The sequence below is a fragment of the Asparagus officinalis genome, chromosome 5 (genome assembly GCF_001876935.1).
Source record: "Asparagus officinalis chromosome 5, Aspof.V1, whole genome shotgun sequence".
NCBI classification, from domain to species: Eukaryota; Viridiplantae; Streptophyta; class Magnoliopsida; order Asparagales; family Asparagaceae; genus Asparagus; species Asparagus officinalis.
In genome coordinates, this window is record NC_033798.1 from 124,026,128 (window position 1) to 124,046,660 (window position 20,533).

The 20,533-nt window shown below is 36.0% G+C and overlaps 1 protein-coding gene across 1 annotated transcript; it reads left to right on the forward strand.

The window, feature by feature from the left end:
* LOC109841104 lies at positions 5,274 to 19,756 on the forward strand. The gene is made up of 10 exons (XM_020409972.1): positions 5,274 to 9,003; positions 10,601 to 10,799; positions 10,962 to 11,112; positions 13,150 to 13,276; positions 13,832 to 13,906; positions 14,390 to 14,471; positions 14,586 to 14,856; positions 14,955 to 14,997; positions 15,084 to 15,187; positions 19,019 to 19,756. Exons 1-10 carry the CDS (start codon positions 5,430 to 5,432, stop codon positions 19,445 to 19,447), a joined length of 5,055 nt encoding a protein of 1,684 aa, XP_020265561.1. The 5' UTR covers positions 5,274 to 5,429; the 3' UTR covers positions 19,448 to 19,756.

Here is a 20,533-nt window from a genome sequence, read left to right on the forward strand (position 1 = left end):
CTCGGTGTGTGATTCTAAACTGGCATTTCAAGCCATCTATCATGCATAGATACTTAATAAAACTGAGAACCAAAGTTATATGATCAAGGCAAGCACTCGAACAAGTGTAAGGTTCAACAAAAATAAACAGGGCAAAACAAACAGTGCGGCGGTCGACCGCAGAGACCCCTCCGGTCGACCGCTCACTGAGCCGAAACTCACTGGGCTCAAAATTGAGCGGCGGTCGACCGCAGAGGTCATGCCGGTCGACCGCTCAAAGAGCAGAAGCGATTCTGCTAGCCAAAATCTCGTGACGGTCGACCGCTGAGTCCGCTGCGGTCGACCGCCAAGCATACAGAATCCCAGTCTGGGTTTCTGTCAGCTTCGAAACTCATTAACAATTTGGGAATTTCTATACCCACCTAATTTAAACATTTCAATAGTGATATATGGCAGTAAACAATAAGTTTAAATAGTTAAAACCTCATTACCAAAAATCCCAAACTTTAATCAACATGATTTTAAAAGTTCTTAAACAGTAATAATAGATTTAAACCTTCATAAAAACATTTCAGATCAAAATCTCATTCAATTAAAAATCATTAGTGAACTTTTAAAACTGAAATATATGATTCTCACATCTTACGCCATAAAGATCTACTTTATCTACATAAAAATACGATTTAGGCTCAATAAAATCGGATTAAATCCCAATTTAAGCATAAAAACGAAAAGGGTGAAGTTGGGCGAGATGTTACTCGCCTCTGAGCTCCTAGATCTGTAGGAGAATGATCCCCTTTGTTGAAACACCAAGAAAAATCCGCTGAAAATCCTTCGAAGCTCCTCCCAAATCTTCAAAAATGCAAACTAGGGTTTGAGGAAGGGAGAGGAGGAGGCTGAGGCTATTAGGGTTCCAAAGAGGGTTCTGAGGGCTTCAAAACGAGTATATATAAGTAGGGTAACAACCGGGTTTGGTATAAACAAAACCAACCCGAAACAGAACTGAACTGGCATCTGTACGCTGAGCGGTCGACCGCAGCGACCACGGCGGTCGACTGCTCAGAGTTCTGGGCCATGCTCAGACTGGGGTTCGGTAAAAAGATTGTAACTTTCTCATACGATCTCGGAATGAGGTGATTTAAGATTCGTTGGAAAGCTATTGAAGAGACCTATAACTTTGGTCTTATAAACTCTTCCAGATTCTAACTGAATTAGTATGAAAAACATAGAAACTCTCAACTGGTCAAAATTCTCAGATTATCACTATTTGCCTTTGTGCATGTTTTGTGTATTTACACTCATATATTCACAAATATACATTGAGTTGATCTCAAATCAATTTCTATCATACTCAAACATCAAAATACATTATTTTTTTACCATATAACATATTTATAATTATTTATCACACTATATTCAAATTTTTCGGGGTTTTACAAAAGATTAAGAAATTATACGAGTTAACGTACTATAATACATAAAGTATTGCAAATTAACCTAAAAAGTTTTAAAATTGCATAAAATACCCTGAAAAGTTTAAATTTATAAAAACTAACCCGACGTATCAAAACTTAAAATAACAAACATGAAATCAAAAAAGTAACATCGAAGAATTTAAAATTTGTGGATAATATCTTATTATCTCAAAAATTATAGAAACACGCTCAAAAGTTTAAATTACAAACAACCACCTAAAATTCTAAAATTTCAAGACTTACAAACAATATAGATGAATTCAAGGGATACCATAATGCTTATGAAAATGTCTGACATTTTAAAATTTAAAACAACAAACATGAAATTAAGAAATTAACAGCAGCCTCTGAAAAATCTAAAATTTTCAATTAACACACTCAATATCCCAAAAATTATAAAAATTCCCTCAAAAGTTCAAATTATAAAAAACAACTCTAAAATTATAATTTTTTTAAAAACTTACAAATAACAAAAAATTAATTCAAGAGATTACCCTCATGCACCTAATAATTTAAAATTTACTGAAATTAACCTCAAAGTTACAAACGTTGTAGGAAAAACTCTTTTAAAATTTAAAAATTATAAAAAACTCTAAAATTTTAAGATATATAACCAATACACATCAAATCTGAAAACTATTGATAGACCGCTAAAATTTTAATTTTTTAAAAATTAATATATAGTTTTAACAATTGTAAAAAACAGCCTCAAAAATTTAGAGTTGTAAGAAATATCATGATATTTAAAAATTACCACCGACACATGAAACAAAGAAGTTACAACTACCAAACTTAAAAGTACTTTTTAAAAAACACTCCTAAAGTTTTGAAAATTACAAATCACACCCTTAAAGTTCCAAACCACAAAAAGGGCTAAAATTTTAGAAATTGGCAAAGAAAAGTGTAATTGTTAGATATTCTTTCATTAATATATATATATATATATATATATATATATATATTAAAAATATCCGATTAAGAAATAAAAATTTAAAAAATATTATAGTTTAAAAATTATCGTCACCATATAAATTAAAGCAACTGTATAAAATTTTACTAATAAGTTAGAGCAGCAAAACATATTAGTAACATTAATTGATAGATGTTTAAATCCATAAAAATGATAAAATAATATAATATAATAGCTTAGCATTAATTAATTATAATTTAGAAATATTAATATATGATGTTAATAATATTTATAGGGTAAAAGAATATAATGAATTACATATAGAGAAACCATAAGAATGTTCAGATATATCATTCAAAAGAATCAAATTATTTCTATTGCAAATGAGAAAGTGACAGAAATAAATCTAAAATTCGGAAAACGTCTATGAATCATTTGAATTGGTATTAACATAAGGTATGTCTATTAAAGAAATACCAACTGAGTTACATTGAAGAATAATTTAATAACTTTATTCTAATCAAAGAAGAATTCTCCGTGGAAGATGTAAGAAAAATTAGTAAACATTCATAAATTTCATACTTTGTTCTTCAAATACTAAAAAGATTAAATATTAATATTATAATCTAAGGCAAATTGGTAATAAAAACTACAGGTATTTAGTTTAGATTTTTGTGAAAAATAATAGGGATAGAGCAAATGTAATCTTATTAACGTAACAAAAACTCTTATTGGATACACATCAGAAGAATTTATTATAGAAAAAAAGAGTTAGCTCCTAATCTTATTTAAGTAATAAATTAAGAACACAAGGAATTTTATATATATGAAATTAATATTTATTCTCATTGAAAAAAAATCAAAGTTTGTATGTCAAGAAGTTTGTGTTGAATATCGAAAATATATTTAACTTCTTTGTGAAGTTAAACAACAAGATAAAAGATTAACGAGCCCATGATTAACGAGCCCATGAATGATAACAACACAAAAAATACAACTCTAGCCTGATGTCACAATCGAGTAGATGATGAATATACTATTATAGAATTGCTCGGGAAAAAGATAAATGTGAGAAATGATTGATATTAGCTCAGTAAAAAAATAAAATAAAAGAAATAAAATATAATATTTTTGAATATTTTATAAAATAGTTTAATTATTTTGAGTGAATTTAGAAATCTTTAGATGAGAGTTTCATGAGCTTTTTTCAGTACCTTTATATGCTTGTGCAGATACTTTTATCATATGAAAGTATACTAGAGTTAGCATTAATCTTTAATTTATAATTTTTTATGAAAGCTATCAATGGTTAGGAACAAACTTTATAATTTTTTTGTATTATTTTAGCATATTTTCAAGCAATTATTTTACCTTCTTGGTTTTAAATATTCACCTTCCTTGTATAACACTCTTTTAATATTTTTTTACTTTGCAATGCTATACTTTCTCAAATAAAGCTTAGTTTGTAAGCCAAAATAATATAAAAATTCAAATTTGCTTCAAATTATATTTGTTTTTTATCAATTCAAATATTAACATGAAAATTTAAATTGGGTGTAGCCCATTTAAACAAACATCAAAGAAAATAGCTAATCACAATATTAAACTTTAGAGACAAAAGTGATCATAAACTATTAAAGTGGAACTGAGAAACAAATTTTAATTAGAAAACAAGCCAAAAATACTTAATCATGATATTTAACCACGTGCAAATGCACGTGTCTAAAGCCTAGTATTTAAAAAAACTAAGGATGATATTGACCATGAAAAGATTTTCCCAAACTTGTACTAAAAAAATTATGATATGATATGATACTTTCAAATACGTCCCTAATTAGACCTAAAACCGGGTTGCTTTGCATACCATTTTAGTAGGACTGAAACTCTAGAATTGTGACGGGCTACGAGCAGTGGCGTAGCCAGGAATTTTTTTTGCTCTGGGCGAAAAAATAATCCTGGCTGGCGATAAATCCCAAGGCGCAAACATCGGCGAAGGAGATGACTCGTCCTCCTGCTCCTCCGTCGTCGGAGTCGGCATAAAACCTAGCTTTAAGCGGAGTGCGGTAAAAGACTGTTGTAGGAACTCAAAGGGATTGTGTCGAGTAAGAGGAAGTAGAGGAGGCCGATGTTGACAGTTGTGTCGGGCACCGTCAGGCTATACTTTTTTATTTGTGTTACTATTGTTTAATCTTTTACAAATAAAACGACACTTTTATATGTGTCATAAATTAAATGTGGACACATACAGCTTTTGTTGTAGTGCTCATAGCTTCTTTCCATTGTCCTCGAGTAGAATGACCAAAGATAATACAAGTATAGGTATTGCAAAAAGTAAATCTTAGATAGCATTATACATCGGCCCTTGTTTGCATAGAGCGCCATGTTGTAAGTGAATGCGTCAGGCTCAACATCCCATTGTATTTTCATCTTCTTCTCTCTCTCTCGAAAATGGAGGCGCTGGACGCAGGTTCACCTTTTGGTTAACTTATCTTGGTGCTGGTATTCAAAATTTATAAAACGCGGATCAGGATATTCGAAATTGACCTTCAGAAATAAATCTGAATTTGTTTTATAATTATCTGGAAAATAGGCTTTCCCATAAAATTTCCGTGCGAGAAATGTATCTAAAGTTGCGGAGCGTACCACCTTCACTGGGCTGTAGGCCCAGGGCCCACGTATATCAGGACCAAATTGCGGCGAGCGTTTCCTTCTCGACTCCGTGCGCATCTTCAACGCCGTAGTCCACGCCTTCTCAATTTCTCATACAATAAATAAGCTATAAACGGAAATATCAAATCTGAACCCTAATATTAAAAAGAAAAAAAAAATTCCGGATCTCCATCATCATCTTCTTCCTCAATTCTCGATCTTCTCCCATCAATGGATACCAGAGGTCCCTATTTCGCCCGGCTGGGCCCCACCACGGCCCTCCTCCTTCCTACGAGCCTTGGACGGGCGGCGCTGAACCGAGAAAAATTAGGGCTTTCGAGTATGAGGAGCGGCCGAGGCTTGATTCAGACCACTTCGATTGGGATCGGCGAGATTTGGAGGGGAGGGCGTATAGGATGAGGGAAGATGGTAGCTTGGATGGGGAGTTTAGTGACAGGACACAGCCGAGGCAGCAACATCAGCAGATTAGGCTTAGGATGAGGGAAGATGGGATCTTGGAGGAGGATTTGTCCCCTAGGGTTAGAGAATCTTCGAGTTTTGACAGACGAATGGCAGTGCCGGTGACGATGGCGCCAGTTGTAAGGTCGTATGATGTTGGGAGGGGTAATTCGATGGAAGTGAATGCTTCTGAGATTGGATTTCAAGGCAATAGATACAATGAAGAAGGTTTGAAAGTGAATCACTATGCGGGGAGCAAAGGGAAAAGGAAGTGGGTTATTACAGGGAAAGACTTTGGTGAGGATGGTGGGTCTAAAGAGAATCGTTACTTGGGGAACAAGGGGAAGAGATGGAAGTTTAATCAGGGGAGCTCTCAGTACAATAATGAACGGGGTTCTTCGAAAAGATTTAATGGTCAAAAACCTAGTGCCTTGGGGAGGATACAAAGCGGGATTTCTGTCTGGAATAGGATAGAGGAGAAGCCCTCGCCGCCTTCCGAATTCTCCAATTTAGGGTTTTTAGAGGAGAGCCAACCGGAAATTGATTCGATCGATCTTTCATATAAGTCTAATGCTTTGGTGGCTAAGGTTGTGGCGCCCTCAAGCCCAGAACCACAGCCGAGTGTTGAGGGAACAAGTCCTAGATTGCTAACCCCAAAAAATAGGATGAAGATGAAAAAGGTAGACAAGGATAGGACTCCTATTATTTCAAGTTTGATAGTTTCTAGGACAGGGGATGGAGTGCCTAATAATCTAGTATCGAGTAGGTCTCAAGTTTCTAACAGTGTGGAAGGTTCAAAAATTGTAAAGGCTTCTTCGAGCAAGCCTGCGAGTGATAAATCAAAGAAGAAAATTAGTTCTTCTGGGAAATGTGCAAGAGATGTGATTAAGTCTGCTACAAATGGATTAAAGAAGGCAAAACTTGTAGGAGACGCATCAAAGAAGGCTATTAGTTCTTCTAGCAAGCCTGCGAGTGATGGATCAAAGAAGTTCATTGGTTCTTCTTGTAAGCCTGCAGGTAGTGCTAGATCTCAGACTTTATCTAAGAAAGTAGCAAAAGTGGCATCAGTCAAGAGGGCTGTAGCAAAAAAACCTGCAAAAGCGATGATAAAGAACGTCAGTGAGGATTGTAGGCAAGAAGATAAAGTTAGTGATAGCAAGTCTACTGACTGTACGAATTCACAGCTTGTTCAACCAGGGTTAGCGGTTATAACAACATCAGTTGAGAATAGTGCCCCACAACAATCTAGTATAGATAAATTTGTTTACTGGCCAATGGAAGTAGCACCAACCAATGAAAATTGTGCCGCAGAACAATATGCTAAGGATGATACTTCAGTTCATGGGCCAATGATAGTAACGTCATCAATTGAGACTAGCATAGCAGTTAGACCCAGTACGTATGCAAATTTTGTTCCAGGGCCAATGCTTATAGCAAGTGAGAAAACTGCATCAAAACAATCTGTGAAAGATGGTTGTTGTCTTCAGGCTTCAATGGTTGAAAGAACAACAAGCGTGAATTATCCCATGGAGCTGTGTGGTAAAGATGTTAATTTAGTTCAGGAATCAATAGTGACAACATCATCAGTTGAGAATACTTCTATAGAACAGTCTTCTAAAGATTTTAATTTGAAGTGGAATAACATTGCTAATGACACTGTTAAAGAAGAAGCCATCACGCCCGTCGAGAGCACTGTTCCAGACTCTACTTGTCCTGTTGTTTCTGGTACTAGGGTTGTAATTGATATCAGTTCAGACAGTTCTCCTGAGATGGTGACTGATATAAGGTCACCATCTAAATCTATTTCGGCTGAGGAACTTAATGCTGGGGATTGTAGAAAAGAAACAGATGCTGGTAATGCCTCAGAATCTGATGCTAAGCTTGGTATATCCTCTTTTACTGAGTGTTCTTCATTTAGATTGGCTGGTGATGCGCAAACTCTGCCAGAAATCACTATGCCAATAGTGACATCTCCCATTTTCTGTTCTCCCTATGATGAGAATGTCAAAAGGAAAAGAGAGGAAATAGATAAACAACATCAGTTAGAGGTATCTTCAGTCAGTAACGAACTTGAAATTCTCGCTGAACAAATGAACGAAAATAGTGAGGTTAGGCCTTCCGATGCTTCTAGCTTGGTTCAGGATAAGAATCCACCTAGTGGTGCCACTATTGCAGAAGATAATGATCTCAGGTTGAGTAGGGCTCCCTCTGTGTCTGATAATACACCATTTTTGGAAGAAAGGTCTGTGAATGTTGTAATGACTGAAAGAGTGGAGCAACTATTACCTTTAAGTCCTTCTGAAAACTGCGCTTTGATAGACGCTAAGAGAGCTCAACATGCATCAACTTTCACCATGGAAGAGCAGTATAATCCACAATTATCTGATAGTATTTGCTGCAGTGGCAACAATATCATTGCTAATAAGCAAGATGACAAACCTATCGTTAATGACGATTCATTAGTATTCTCGAAGAAATTATTGGAATTGGATGCTGAACAGGACAGTACATCTGATAAAGCACAGTTCGTAGAATCACACGAGCCAAAGAAATGCATAAATGCAGATGTGAAGCTAACAGGAGTAACTACAAGTACAAAGTTCATTTTGAGTTCTGGAGTTCCAAGAGTTTTCACAAATCAGTTGAGTTCAACAGGGCCATCGAAAGAAACTGCTCGTTCAAGTCGGAGTGTAAGAAACAAAACGTGGCACCGAATAGATGCCCCTTCTTCTTCTGCTTTGCCTATACATGGAAATTTGCAAAACATGGGTGGTATAGATAAACAGTCAGCAAAGAAACAGTCACCAAAGAAGCTTGGAAGGGTTCCCAATTCTTCTTATGTTCGTAAAGGCTTCAAGCTTATCAGGAAACCAGTTACTGTAGCCTCTTCTCCCATTCTACCTCATCGATTTGATGCATCAAGTAGAAAGAGTCATTTAGCAGAGAGGAGCATGACCTTTGGGAGTATGGATAATATTTCAAACCGCAAAGCTTGTTTAAATCCTACTCTTGAAAGGCCCAAGACTCCTCCTTTGTCTCTTGGTTTCAAAGTTCCTAGTTACACTCTAGATACTCAAAAGGAATCTCATCAACTTCTGTCAGAAGATCCAGTATCTGAACCAAGTGTAGAAGCTGAAGCAAAACCAGATGAAGGTCAAAAGTTTGACATGCTATCTGATAGCGTGCACAATCTGAGCATTGCGAATGGTATGAAGTCTGAACCCTTGACAAAAAAGAGAATGTCATACGTGAAACACAAATCCAATCAACTGGTTGCTGCTCCACAATCTGATTTCGGTGATTCATCTACGCATCAGATGGAGAAGACTGAGAAATTATCTACTTCTACAGGTCATTACTATATGCGGAAAAAGAATCAGCTGATCTTGAATGCATCATCTTCAGACAGTCAGCACAAGCAAGATGGAACAGCCCCTGTTCATAATTCAAATTCTGATGGTCAAGATGCTTCCAATGTTTTCTCCCTGGAATGCTGCAGAACTGATCCATTTAGGAAGAGACTAGATAGAGGTTTGTGTTCTTTTAATACTTTATTATCATCGCCGTTATTATTTAGAATTGTATCATGGGTTCATGATGTGAATTCATTTCTTTCGTCAATAGTACAAAATTTCAAGCTTTATGAATATTTTCATCTGTGCTGTGCATATTTTCTGCCCTTTCTCCTGGAGAAAACCCCATACAAGGTTGGATGCAATTTATTCAAGTGAATAATACGACTGTGTATAGTTTCTGAGCTAATCTCATGAAATTTTCTGTCATTTTAAAAGAACTGGATAGAATCAGAATGGACATATGGCACCTCAGTTGTGAGGTCTTATGCAGAGCAACAGGAACTTCTAATTCATAATTCTCTACTATGGAAGAGATGCTCGTTTCTTTGATGCATATTATGTCTTTAAGAACATTTTTTAGAAGTTATAAGTTCCTATGTTTTAGGCACTCGTTAATTACATGATGTGTTAAATACCCTTAGATATAAATTTCCATGCCTTTGATCCTCAGATAGCATTACTTTGCAATCTAGAATGTGATGCTATACTGTAGACTGTAATGTCTCAGTTGCCATCGTTTTTTAATCTACAAGTGGTCCTTGTTCATCTGCTTTTCTTTTTCTTTTCTTCCAATTTTCTGTTTCTTGTTCTTCTTTTAATTATTTTGACGAGTCTTTAGAGGTTTTATCATATATGAAGTGCAAATGTGTTAATCTGCAAATAGGCTGTATTTCCCTTTAAAAATTTCACCATTTAGGCAATAGTCAAAATATTTCTTTTCAAACTGCATTCAAACATACAAAAAAAAAAGGAAGAAAAAAAGAGTTTGTTCATGAAAACGTAGGTTAATTTCAAGGGAGTGCAGCTGAAGATGAGCTATTTTGGATTCCATAACAGAGATTGATGAGTGCGCCAGTTAGAAGTAATAGGAAATACATCATTGGAGTGGCTAGGAGTAGGGATAGAGCAATGGTCAAGGATTAAGCCAGTAGAAAAGATAGATTGATTGTTTATTGAATCAGAGAGGTGGCTATTCACAGTGTGTGGGAGAGAAATGGATGCATGTGACCCTTGGATTGAGTTCAATCGTAAGTTTCATGTTCATGGCTCAGGAAGCTTATTTGCTCATCTCATATGGCCTCAGAAATATCTCAGTTTCATGCTATCTGGAATCTCAGAATCACTAGTCAACATCTCTCTTTCAGTTTGTGGATATCCTATATGTGCATGAAAAAGGGACTAGAAATTGGAGGTAGTATGTGCTTAGGTTTCAATATTTCCTCTATTCAGGAGAATGCTTCTTTTTTTTTTGGCCCATGCATGTGTTTATTATCTTTTTGTCTTCTGTTTTCCTTTTTTTTGGCAAGCATCTCTATCATTATTTTTTGTCAATAATTTACAGTTATTCAATGTACATGTATTTTCTGGTCCTGACTTTGAAGAGAAAATGGAATAATATTAATCAGTATTTTAGAAAGCTACTTCTTATTAGTAAAGTCAAAGTTTTTGTATTTTTGATTGTTGTCAAAGACTTTCTGCATGTAATGTGCAGTCTCTGTGTTGCTATGTTTTCTTTTTTATATAAATATTAACCAGGTTATTTGCGTATGCAGTTCTGAGGAAGAGACATAAACATTCAAAATTTTCTCGAGTGTGGACACTGGGTGGACAGTCGGATAAACAACGTGTTACATCACGGAGCTGTTGGGAAGTCATGCCATACCTTTTCCCATGGAAAAGAAGCCCATACTGCAAGTTTTCCAAAAATAAGTCTGTGTTGAACTCCAACAGAGGTTCTCTATCACTAATTAGGTAACCTGTACCTAGTACCTTGTTAATCATAGTTTTAGTTTATCCTTTTGTTTCTCTCGTTTTTTTAGATTTAAATGTATCAGCATACTTTTTGCTTGCTTATTTATTGACCATTATTTATTGATCATTATATTGACAAATTGCTATGCTTTTTTTATTCAGTCGCAAATTGCAGCTTACAAGAAAAAGGGATACCATCTATACTGTTTCTACTGATGGATTCTCTTTACGTAAAGCTGGAGTTGTTAGCATCGGGGGATCGAGCTTGAAATGGTCAAAATCCATTGATAGACACTCAAAGAAGGCTAATGAGGCGAGTTGTTTGGTCACTGACATAATTTCCCTTGCTATTTTACTTGAGAATCATTGGTGGTGTTAGTGTTAGATTACAAAATCATAACCCTCAAACCTCTGCGCAAGTTTGAAGTTGTGGTGCAGTGGCAGGATCCTTTGACATGTTATTAGAGCAATCAAGGCTCTCGCCACGTATTTCTAAAGTGGATTAAAAATAGAGATACCACTCAACAGGTCCAGATTTCAGCCCATTAAAGAGCCCTCAGCGTGTGGGGGCATATTAGAGTATAAAATTGTAACCCTCAACCCTCACAATAACTTCAAAGTTGTGGTATGGTGGCAGGGTCCTTTGACACTTAAAATAATCTAAATGGAATATCTTGAGGAGGCATGTTAATAGGATACTTTCTTTTCCTCCACTTCTTAAATCTTCAAAGGAAAACCCTTGTATAAATTTTCCTAATAATTACAGTTTAAGCAATGTGCATGGGCAATTGGCATAAGACGTGCAAACACATCATGTGTGAGAAAGAGAAAGCGAGAGCAAGAGGGAGGGAGGGTCTAAGAAAATCCGTCTCATCTAAGTCAGAGAAAAACCTAGATCCACTTCATCCAAAACTCAAAAATTAAAAAAAAAAGTTTCCAGTCATACGTGATACCTAACAAAAAAATGTGCGTTTTAAGCATTAAATCATGATTAAATGATAATATCAAGAATCTGAATGGCAAAACTATAAATCTTTCTAGCAGAAAAACTGGGCTTGTTGACATATTCTTGCTCTCCAAGCACCCAAATCAAGTCACCTTCACTCCTGCTCCTCCAGCCCAAACACCCTCCCCACAGAAAAAGGCCCAGCACCTCTACAAAGTTATCCAACTTAAATGCTACTTTCTGCCATCCATATGTGCTTTGTTGACATATGAACATTTTAAAAAACACTTCACCTTTTCATATTAGGCGCTTCCAATTATGTAGATCAACTATAGTGGAATGGAATTTTCATTTGAATGACCTAACACTATACGCACACACGTACGCGCATACATACATAATATGTATATAATATCCAAATGGTGATTATTGAGTAGAGCTGCCACTGTAATGGACCATACCAGTTATATATGGCCTTGTTTTCAGTAGACTACTAATATTGAAGGTTCTACCCTGACTGTTTCCTACTTCCAAAATCTGTTCCCAATTCTACATTGGTGGAAGTTATCTATTCAATGCTCTCATTTATTTTACTTCTGAGACAATTGATGCAATCTAATATTTCTTGATGTTGCATATTAGCATGATCATTATATTTTCTTGGATTATATTACGAACTTGGTGTAAACTGATATGTCATATATGCTCCAAGGATACTATATGATGTACTACAATGGTGTTCAAGGTTACAGAAAGCACTAGGCGGCGTAGGCGTTGAAGCCGACGCCTAGAGCCTAGGCAGGGCCTAGGCGTTTTTCTATTTTTTAGTTTTTAATTATAAATAGTGATAGTAAGTGCCAATGTTATAAAAAGCTGAGGTGCTAGACTGACACCTAGGTAGATTTCTTGAGTGGTAGTGGAGGATATTTTGTTCAAGGTCACGAGAGATAGAGGAGGTGTTCATAGCTAAAGTTTGGAGGAGGTTGGAGGAAGTGGAGGCTTTAATAGAGGAAATCATGATCAATGCGTAAAGGGTATAGTCCATGTAAGCAAACCATGCTCCCCTAGGTACTTTCAAAATATAGGTAGGCAGCCTACATACCGCCTAGGTGCTAGGTGCTAGGTGCTAGGTAGGCGTGCAAGGTACTACCTAGGCCTAGGCGTACGCCTAGGCGGGCAACGCAGATGCTTTTTAAAACATTGATGGTGTTCACTGATATGTCATTCAAGTCTGACTAGTGTAGTTCATGCTTAGTGAAAGACAACTGATATTCTGGAATACTTTGTGCTTCTGTCTTAAGATTCTGATAATGTCAGCTCATTTGCTTTTGTGGAACATGTAATATTTTTATGCACTGTACTATTGTCACTTTTTATCAACTAGTTCGAGTTTTTTTGCTGCAGGAAGCTACACTAGCAGTAGCTGAAGAAGAGAGGAAGAGGAGAGAAAGAAAAAGGAAAAAACCCATGGGTTCTCGTGGAAAGCATAGCTTCACACGCAAGTCAACTTCTGATATTGAGCTACAACAAGGTAAAGTGAGCTACAATTTGGTAGTGAACGCACAACCATACCACATATAAGTTTGATTCAACAACATATTCATTATAAGTTTCCCCCTGCCACACTGTCAAGGAAAAAAATATCTCATACATTATGAACAATTACAGTTTATTGAAGTGCTTTAAGTTATTGTGCCTAGCTAAAAGTGATTCATTTGGCTTTGGAATATTGTTTCTGCTTTCATGCGTATGTATCGCTGCTATTATTTGATCTGTTATTGATGGCTGTTCTTTTCTGAATTAAACAAAGATAGCTCTGCGTGGTAAAAGTGTAATTTTTTTACTAGATTACACTTGATTGATTAACTAGTTAAATATTTCCAATGTTTGTCTTCAGAAATTTATCTTTTACGAGTACATATTTCATACTTTTCCATTTATTCCTTCAGTGTGTTTGAATTTTCTTGCGTAACCCTTCAGGTCTAGTTTCTTACAGTCAAGAGATACATATCGCTTTTATCTGCTATGGGTTTCACTAAATCTGGTGAATAAACTTTGTCGTTATATAAATTTCGTCTTTGTTCAGGGGAACGAATCTTTCGTGTTGGTTCAGTTCGATATAAAATGGATGCTTCCAAACTGACTCTAATAACGATACAGGGTAAGCTTTACCTTCTCATTCTTTTTTTATATTCATCACTTTGTTCATGCTGTAATCATCAAAGTTTATTCGCTTTGCATGTTGATTCACCATTTGGCTGCATTTATTTAGTCTTATCTTAACAGCTGAATTGTACCGCATCAACAATGAAGTAGTAAAGCAATTGAACCTTATCTTAACAGCTCGATTGTATTGCATCAATAGTGAAGTAATAGTTAACAGAATGGTTAGCATGGTGCACAATGAATAGTAGAGTTTTGGTGGTGAATAAATTTAAACATCTGCAAGTTTTTTTTGCTGTTTGTCAGGAGAGTCCTTGTACTATGAAGTATCCTCCAATCCAGAAATAAAGATTCCTTTTTTTTGAGATTTTTTTTTTCAATTTATTCATGTAACCTTTAGTGTTGTGTTTATTTTTCACCGATGCAGCTAATGTAGGCGTCCTTATTGAGATATGTGCCTTGTTGATTGAGCCTTTTGCAGATGACCAATCACCAGGTGCTGATGATAAGCAAATACAGAAGAATACTTTTGTTCCAAGGAGATTGTTAATTGGCAATAATGAGTATGTTCCGCTTAGCAGCTACGAATTCAAATTTCCCAATTATTTCACAGCTCTATCTGGCAACCAGTTGTAAGCACTTTCAAGTTTCATTCTGATCATATTATCGCTTAACAGGTATGTTCGAGTAGGGAATGGTAATCGACTGGTTAGAGACCCAAAGAAACTTATTCGTATGTTAGCTAGTGAAAAAATACGATGGAGTTTGCACACCGCTAGGCGGCGATTGGCTAAAAAACAGCAATATTGCCAATTTTTTACTCGATTTGGCAAGTGTAATAAGAATTCAGGAAAATGCACATACATCCATGATCCTGAAAAGGTTGCTATCTGCACTAAATTTCTTAGAGGAGTATGTACTGATGCTAACTGCAAGTTAACTCATCAGGTGACATTCTTCTATTTGGCATATTGATACTGTGCAAATGTTTGTCTCTGGATGATTGTGATAACCATGTCTTTGATTTTTGGACCTTTCCTCCACAGATTATTCCGGAAAGAATGCCAGATTGTTCATATTTCTTACAAGGTATCAAGTTTCTTTATAATATTAATGTACTGCAGTTGGTTGTTGTTAATATTGACTTGTATAATCTGCTCATCTCATTCTGCCAGGACTCTGCACAAATATAAGCTGTTCTTATCGACATGTGTATGTAAATCCCAAAGCTTCTGTTTGTGATGGGTTCCTCAGAGGATATTGTGCTGATGGCGATGAGGTAAGAGCTTAAGTTGAAATCATAATTATTGTTGTTTGAGTCATTAAAACTGTTAATTCCTCATAGAACAAATTTTCAAAACAGCCCAAAAAAGATTTTTATTTTTCAAAATCGACCCACTTTTTTTATTAATCAAAATCGACTCACTTTTTGCCACGTGGGTTTAATGAAGTTCCTAAACAGTCGGGGTTGCCAACCCCGACTGTTTAGGAGGGTGTTAAACCCCAATTAGAACCTTTAAACCCGAAATTTTCATGTCCTAAACAGTCGGGGTTGGCAACCCCGACTGTTTAGGAACTTCATTAAGCCCACGTGGCAAAAAATGGGTCGATTTTGATAAATAAAAAAAAGTGGGTCGATTTTGAAAAATAAAAAACTTTTTGAGGCTGTTTTGAAAATTTCCTCATTCCTCGTATCATCATATTGGAGTATGCTTGCAGACAAGATCCTATTATGCCACACATAAAAAGCCTGAATTTTCTTATTTTTTGATGAAACTAGCTTTCAAATAAAGAATAATTTTTTGAAAGTATTAAATTTTTTATTTACAGTTTGTTGATTTACTAATCCTTTCTAAATTTTTATGACATTTTTGCACTTTTATTATTTTAAATTTGATTATGTAAGTAAATGTTCCATTCTAGCAACTTATGTCATTTAGAAAACCAGAAAAGGATATACTCATATCGGTTTCTATTTTATTCTTGTGGATTCACAATTTAGAGTATCAAACAATTTTGTGTGCAGCATGATGGATTCTTCTGCACTGTATTGCTCTCCTGTTGCTATTTGTTTTAGAGATACCAGTGGAAGGCTATCTGCTTTCTGTTTACAATCATGCAGCATTCTGGATCATGCTTACTATTATTTTTGTATTTTATTACCTTGTCTTCGCTGACTATTATTTTCGTACTTAGTTACCTCATTCATATTCTAATGCCCCAAGGAACGTTAGACCTACTTATCCTCCTTTTTCATATGGTTTTTCTGTCTGGCTATTAAGTTCTGTCTTTCTCTCTTTTTACCTTTTATGTTTGCCATTCGTCTAAGCTAGTTATTTTTTGGTTTAGTTACATTCTCTATGTTGCGTCTTTTAATAATACCTTTTTGTTTTGGCTAAATACCCATATTGGTATTTTAATTCCACCCCATTTATTAAGAAAGTATTTTAATTAGGCAAACCTACTTTAAGGCATTTTAATTGATTCAACTTACCAACAAGGCCATTTTTCTTGTCGGCGACCAGTTTTTCGGCGATAGCTCGTCACGTGCGTGGCACGTGATGACTTAAACTGTTTTTTAGCTGCTGATATGGCACTGATCTGTCCTATTTTGGGTGAATTGGGATTTTTAGAGGGTTAATTCCCGCCTTTAAACACTGCCACGTCAGAAAATCCGTGCCACATCAGCAGCAAAAAAACAGTTTTAAGTCATCACCTGCCACGCACGTGACGAGCTCTCGCCGGAAAACTGATCGCCGACGAGAAAAAGGACTTTGTTGGTAAGTTAAATCAATTAAAATGCCTTAAAGCAGATTTGCCTAATTAAAATACCTTCTTGGTAAATGAGGTAAATGAAGTGGAATTAAAATACCAATATGGGTATTTAGCCTTTTTGTTTTTAACTGGAGAGTGAACTGGAACTAAAATGAAGGGAAGAGGATTTCCTGTAAAAGTCATGAAAAAATTATGGGAAAGTTTCCTGCTGTTTGTGACGTAGGAAGATTTGGATGAAAATTAATTAGACAACAATCACTCACATGAAAGCTCAGACTTGAGCAGCAGACATCAAAAATTAGTAAGAACCAAACATTTTACAGTACCTCAGCAAGGTCCCGCAAGACTTACAAGTGTAAGAAAATCCTAATCTAATCCTTTCTTCCTTTCCTTCCTACCCTCTTTCTGATGTGATCCAAATATTCATAAGTGACTTTGCCCTTCATTTGTTACCACACTTTCCTTTATATCACCGGTAGCTGCTGTATTTGACACCATCGGATCCTATGAGCTTGCTGTTCCAAAGTATTTTCTTTCTTTTTACAACATATGTTATATCCTTTTGACTATCCTGCCCACCAAGATTCTATCGTTATATCCTTATGGTTCAATTCTTATTTGACTTAATTACTAACTTAATTTTCATTTTTCATCTGACAATGGTTTTGCCGCTAGATCTTTTATGTGTCCTCAAATGTATTCGATTGCTGATTGTATCAGAGCTACCATTACAGTGTACGTCCTGCTAAATTGGCCATGTTTCTGTCTCATTGAGGCACATCATATGATCCCTTTGGAGTTTTTCTTTTCTACATGGGAAGTATGTAGAAATGTATCCAATGTATAACTTCAGCATCCTTAGAAAGCTCTAACTTCAACACTTTATAGAACATGCAATGCTTCTCTTGGACAACAGCATCAACGTCAACAACAATGCCTATATCCCCATTTTTTCTGGGTTGGCTACATGAATCCTACTTTTTCACTCAGTTTTGCTGGGGGCTTCTAAAGCTACCCGATTAGCTACCACACCAGGTGCATTTCCCCAAGGGTGTCCTAAAGTTCCTCCACCGAACTGTAGTACAGAATCATCTCCAAAGATTTCGGTTAGGGTAGGCAAATGCCAAACATGAATACCCCTGAAGCCACGGGAAGAACACCTGGCATAGAAACCCATCTTGAGTTAAAAAAATACCGCGCCTTTGGTCTTTTCAGGTTTGCTTATTTTTCCTTTACGAGATCTCTGCTCTTCGGAATGGTTGGAGAGATCCAGAGCCCCGCCTCCTCCTGGTTGGCGCCGGGCCCGAGGGTGATGGGGCTACTTCCTGAAGGAGCATTTTGTTCAGGCCGGCAGGAGGGCGGCAGGAGGGCCCGCCACAAAGTTAATCTTTAACATGTCCTCAACAACTTCTAGTCAAGGTCTCTTTGGCCTAGGTTTAGTTCTTCTTTCCCCGTCAATTATAATCTTATCATTTCCCTTAAGCTTCGAAAAATGTGGCTTCTGAGGAAGTGAGAAATCATTTACTTGTTATGATGTCGGTCTGGTAGAAGATTTGGACCTTTTAGTCACATCTCATTTGAATCTCTGAATGAAGCCATGTCCATGTAAAATCAGCTTATGTAGTTATTGCTTCAGGCCAGATATGATATTTGTTTCCAGTATGAGGTGATATATTTGACATTGACCATTAACAAAACGAATTAAAGCCAGATATGATATTTGTTTCCAGTATGAGGTGATATATTTGACATTGACCATTAACAAAACGAATTAAACAAGCAATCCAGGTGCTTTTCATTTTTGAGGTGATATATTTGACATTGACCATTAACAAAACGAATTAAACAAGCAATCCAGGTGCTTTTCATTTTTTCTTGCATATGGGTTGCCTGATATGATGATACTTTTGCCAATGCAGCGCTGCAAGTGAAGAATCTTAATCTTTAGTATTGGATTAAGTTCAGACTAGTTTTTATTGCACATACATGAAATTGCAGCTACTCTGGGATGCTGTCCTTGCTTTGCTATACCTTGTGGCTGTCGAAATTGTTGGGCAGTTTTCAACTGGTTGACTCTTATACTTTTAAAAAGGTTACAAAATGGTATATGCCTCTTCAAATCAAAACTGGGTTTGTTTATGCAGCACAATCCAAAAGTCTGGAAAGTTTTATAAAAGAACTGAACATATTGTCAGGGCAAGGCATTTTGACAATTTGACCTTGGTATTTGAATTGAATAATATTGTCTGCTTCTGAATATAATATCTAGTTTCTCGGATTTATGTTTCTAACCAATCTACGGAAAATTGAATTTATAAATATCCTCCACGAGCAGTGCCGCAAGAAGCACAGTTATGTGTGCCCCCTCTTTGAAGCTACAGGAATCTGTCCACAAGGATCTAAATGCAAACTTCATCATCCTAAGAGCAGAAAGAAGTCCAAAAAGAGGAAACACTCTGAAATTCAAAACAGTAGCAGGGGGAGATACTTCAGCTCGAAGATTGTCAAGTTTAGTGAACCCATGGTGATTGCTTCAGATAAATGTAATGAGGAGAAGGGTGCAGACCAATTTGCTGAATTTATCAGCATCGACGTTAATAGTGATAATGGTGATGATATAGAAACTAACGTTTCAAAGGACTCGAACTCAAAAGAGTCTGATTCTGACCTCTCTGACAGGCACCCGGATGAACTTGATGCGCTTGTAAAGCCAATGCGCATAATGAACATGGTCAACTTGCAGACTCCCTTCAATACTTGCTGATGTACATAATAGTGGATATATTCTTTCGGCTGGTCCAGTTTATATACCTTTTTACCAATTTTGTTATCATTTTAAGGTGGAGATTATGTGGGTTTGTACAGTATTGTATTAGATTTTGTCTCTAGCATTCAGGAAAGCTGTAACAGAGGAGGAGAGAACTATGCTTGCTCTAGTGTAGCTTTACAGGGTGATATCATAGAGAAGTGATGTTGATCGAGTTATTTAAGAGGTAACTGTGAAATACTAATCTTTTGTAATAGAATAGTTCAATTGCCTTTATTTTGTGGTGTAAAGTGCTGTTATTTCTTCCTTTTTTTGGGAAATAGTAAGTAATTCATTTTTCCTGTCTTACATCTGATGTTATATATTGTCGATCATTTGGTTATTGATTCCCAAATATTATAATTTCTAGAGCAACATGTAGTAATTCTCTTGCTGGTGTCCGCAGACATAAAAGAGCCTGAACGCAATTTTGTTCCTTTTTTCGAATTGATATTAATTCTAAAAAAATCATCAGCTAATTTCATTAATCTATTTGCCTATAATCTACAGCAGCTACTCGTGTATTATTTGACGGGCTTAATATAGTAGATCACCAATTATGTTTTGTTGTTTAATGGACTTTTTAGTGTACCTATAATAAGAAGAGCATTGATGCATATGAAGATTTTGAGTTGCTGCAGGCCCACCGCAGGTGAGCCAGACAGTGGTTTCATGGCTCCCATGGTCTTGGTTAAAAGAACTTGAATTGCTGCTCTTTATTAAAAAAGAAAAGAAAAATGTAGGGACAACAGACTGCTGTCCGCTGAGTACGTGTTTCGTAGGTTAGGTTTTACAATTCAGAAAGGATTAGCGGCGCAGCTTGTTGCTCGTTTGTCATCATCACATGTATAATATTCTTAAATTATATTTTTCTCTTTTTTTAAAAAAAATATATAATAAAAATAAAAATATTAGAAAAAAAAAAACAATAGTCATGGCTATCGTCTGGAAATCTTTGATTCGGGTCGGATCTGACCAAGTAATGCTGTAACTGGGCTCAGTCTGATTTTTCTTCCAGACCAAAACTCAAGTCAGTGCGAAAAA

Excerpts from the sequence above, each read along its gene's own strand:
- LOC109841104 (XM_020409972.1), top strand. The coding sequence starts at position 5,430 with ATGAGGGAAGATGGTAGCTTGGATGGGGAGTTTAGTGACAGGACACAG. Across the intron at positions 9,004-10,600 it reads TAGGAAGAGACTAGATAGAG|TTCTGAGGAAGAGACATAAA; the intron begins GTTTGTGTTCTT and ends TTGCGTATGCAG. Across the intron at positions 13,907-14,389 it reads GACTCTAATAACGATACAGG|ATGACCAATCACCAGGTGCT; the intron begins GTAAGCTTTACC and ends AGCCTTTTGCAG.